The sequence below is a fragment of the Cannabis sativa genome, chromosome 6, assembly GCF_029168945.1.
Source record: "Cannabis sativa cultivar Pink pepper isolate KNU-18-1 chromosome 6, ASM2916894v1, whole genome shotgun sequence".
Taxonomy (NCBI): Eukaryota; Viridiplantae; Streptophyta; class Magnoliopsida; order Rosales; family Cannabaceae; genus Cannabis; species Cannabis sativa.
In genome coordinates, this window is record NC_083606.1 from 70,851,811 (window position 1) to 70,855,592 (window position 3,782).

General features: G+C 29.8%; 1 protein-coding gene across 1 annotated transcript; it reads right to left on the bottom strand.

The window, feature by feature from the left end:
• Positions 1–231: 231 nt before the first annotated feature.
• LOC115695753 (7-methylxanthosine synthase 1) lies at positions 232–3,060 on the bottom strand. The gene is made up of 4 exons (XM_030622834.2): positions 2,799–3,060; positions 2,263–2,685; positions 1,759–2,019; positions 232–753 (listed from the first exon to the last, which is right to left on the bottom strand). Exons 1-4 carry the CDS (start codon positions 2,871–2,873, stop codon positions 370–372), a joined length of 1,143 nt encoding a protein of 380 aa, XP_030478694.2. The 5' UTR covers positions 2,874–3,060; the 3' UTR covers positions 232–369.
• Positions 3,061–3,782: the final 722 nt, after the last annotated feature.

Consider the following 3,782-nt stretch of genomic DNA (forward strand, 5'->3'; position numbering starts at 1 on the left):
TACGTACATAAATTTATAAACTATATGTATATATTTTATTAAAATCTAATTATTCTTATATAAAGGTATACTTTCTTAATACGTGTTTAGAAAATATATAACTAATTACAATTTAGATGTTATTCTTATTTATAATTGACTCAAATTGAGACTTAATTTTTTATAACAAATTCGAAGTTATTCTTAAATAGAGTATTTTTAGGTAGAAATACATTATAATACAATACAATATACCAAACAATTAAAGTCCAACTGCATATATAAAGAAAGGTATACATTCATCCATAATGAAAGAAAATAAAGAAACATATAATACATATATGTTTTCCCAACTTCGATCAAACATTGGATGTTTAAACTTGAATTTGGTTATTTCTTAGTCAAAGAAACAACCAAGTTTACATGGTTCCAATTTTCATTAGCAAGAGATTCGATGACCTTTTGTGTAAACCGATGAAACAAATCATCCATGACACTTTTTCCAAATTGTTTGGACAGAATAGGCTCCATAACTGCTCTCTTGTAACCACAAACAAATTTTCCTCTGTTGAGTAATTTATGATCAATAATGTCATCATCATCATCAATATTATTATTGATATTGTTTGTATCATCATCCCATGCAATTTCGTAAACTTCAAGCTTCTCTAACCAGAAAGATCCTTCTTCTTCAATCACCTCTCTTACTTCCTTGGCAGTTGGACTATACATTGGTACGTTGAAGTTGTCCACACTTTTCTCTTCAATTATTCCCTACAATATTTATGTATAAATAAATTGACACACATTTTATTTATTACAAGAGATATTTATTGCGGTATTTATAAGCATACAAAGATCTCGATTTATTGATTTTTTTAAGCGACATATAAGTACCTAATATTACTTTTACCAGCATAGTTCGTTGCTACTGCGCTGGTAAAAGTAAATTTTAACGCATTTTACAAATTGCGCTAGCGAAAAGGTCAAATTTTTTCGAGCGCACATTTGCAGTGGCTAAAATCTAATTTTTACCAGCGCAATTACGCACTGGGAAAAGTCATTTTTGCCAGCGCTTTTCATTTTGTGCTGATAAATATTCTAATACCAACGTTGATTTGCCAACCTCTTTTGCCAAACACATCAGAAGTAAATTTTATTTTACCAGCGCAATAGCAAACTTTTGCCAGCACAAAAATGTGCTGACAAAAGTGACATTTCTTGTAGTAATAAACTTATATTTTAAATCATTGGTTTGGCCAGAACGTGAAGTATGAAATATTTTCAAATCTTCTAACAATAAATTTAGAAATTAAGTCTAGTTACAAATTTAAAATACTAGCAGAATTTGTACTTCTAGAACTGAAGAAATTAAAAATAATACAATATTTTTGAGTATTTTTACTGTTAGAAAAATAATTAGGTCTATAATATCCCAACAACTCAAAACTTTAGGTAGATATGTGGTAAATATCTCTATTTGGGCTCGTTTGGAACGCCGTATTAGGTCGTATTGTATTGTATTGTATTATATTGAATTGTATTTTATGCAATATTTTTATGTAAAAACTATATGTGGTATTAACTTTTATGGACACCTAAATATATAATATTTTAGTATAAATTAAAGTTTAACATAGTATTATATAAAAATATGATACATAATCCAATTTAATATAATACAATACAATACAATACGACCTAATACGGCGTTCCAAACGAGCCCAAATTATAATATATAGTTAATATCAAAACATATATAGTTAATATTATACTTACCTCAGAAACCATGTCATTCAAGGCTCTTCCCACAATCTCTAAAATATGTTTAGGATTATTATTTAGAATACTTCCCAAGATTGTAAGTACCATACAACCACCAATCACCATTTCCTCAGAACGACACTTCAAAAAGGTTGTGAAATCCTCTTGAAATTGAGTCAAGTGGGCTTTCAGAACCATATCAGAACTTGTCTTTGTGATATAAATATTTCCTTTGTTGTAAGCTTCACCTGTTTCGCTAACCAATCCATTCGGAACCTTTGAAATAACACACACACATATATATAAATATATAAATTATCAAGTCATAAAAATTGATAAAGTTATGTATTTTCTTAAGGGCTAATGATTGTTTCTCATACCCTTTTTTAAGTAAAAATAAAAATAAATAACTCATTTTATAGTTAATTAAAAAATATATATTTTTTACTATCTAATTAACAAATGGACATATATATATATAGACTTTTTTTTTAAAAAAAAAAAAAGGGATGAAAATACCTTAGACAACCATTGCAAACTATAAGAAGAATGAATTAAGTGCATGGAATTATTAGGGAAAAGCCTTTGATAGAAACTCCCAGGCATGGCCATGACAAAGCATAAAGGATGATCATCAAACTTCTCATTCAACCTCTCATACAAGCTTGGAAGAGATTGTTGAAAAATATTGTTGAAATCATTTCTAGGAAGATCATTAAGGAACACTTGGAATGTCATCAATGGCTTCTTAATATTCTCTTTCATTTGGTTGGAGCTATAATAAGACATAATAACATCCAAAGTGTAAGAAGCAGCAGTGAGTGCAGTTGGGCCTGAAGAGCAGCCCAATTCAGCTATTCTCATACAATCTGGGATATGCTTACAATAAATCTCCAAGGCTTTCTCTTCTATTATGCCTTTTACTTTGGATATCACATTTTTCTGTGTAAACAAATTAATTTAATTAATTAATTCACACCATCACATATATATATAAACAAATTAATGAATAATATTATAAGCTATATATATTGTAATTGTGTTTGTGTACATACTTGAAGTGATGAGTTATTTGCATAGCTAGCTTTGCCCACACCACTATTCATTGGGAAAACTTGTTCTGCTTCCATTGTTTTTTTTTTACCTTCTTTCTATAATTGTGACTTGTGGAGATATTGAAGAGATAATTATATAGAGCAGATAAGCTTGGGGACTATTTATAAAGGAGCAAAATTATATGACTGATTAATTATTATTGTTCATTCACATGCTTAAGTTAATAGTACAAAACATTATATTCAGATTTGACAATTTTTAATTGTGAAAAATAGAGGTGTAATCCAACCTGGCCATAATGCATTGGATAGGGTTGGGTTATACATAAAACATAATTGGATTGGCCCATTAAAATACTCTCAATTTGTCTAATTCAACCTATGCACAACCCTACTTTATACACGTATATGTTAGATTATTTTTAGTATTAAATTGAAATTAATTTTAGTATATTTTTAATTTAGTTTTAATCGTGTATGGAACATTTACACGTTTGTTATCTTTTATTTTTGTAGATTTAATATAGATAAAGATTTGAAAAATATCAACAGAAAAAGATAAAAGATCGCATAAAAATATCAATGTGAAAAAAAATCGGATTCTTGCACCTAGAAAAAAGATATTTCGCGTGAAAAACAGAGGCACCTGGAGCACACGGGCCGCGGCCCAGCACAATGAACGTCGTGGCCCGCCAATGTAAACGAGCCAAAGTCCCACACTCCACCATCAACATGGGTCGCGGCCTGTCCCCCTAAAAGCAGCAAAATCTCATTTTCTTCTCACTTGGGCCTGTGGTGTCCTAATTCAATGCTGAATAGATTTTTAGCATGTACGGTTTTCTATCTCTTTAGTCCCTCAATGCCTATATAACGAGTAAATTTTAGTGATTTCGGTCAAGCAATTCATAAGGAAAAAGGAGTACGAATTTCAGAGACAAAAGTCAATACTGGAGGCAGTCTGCAGAGGATTTTTAGCATTATTTT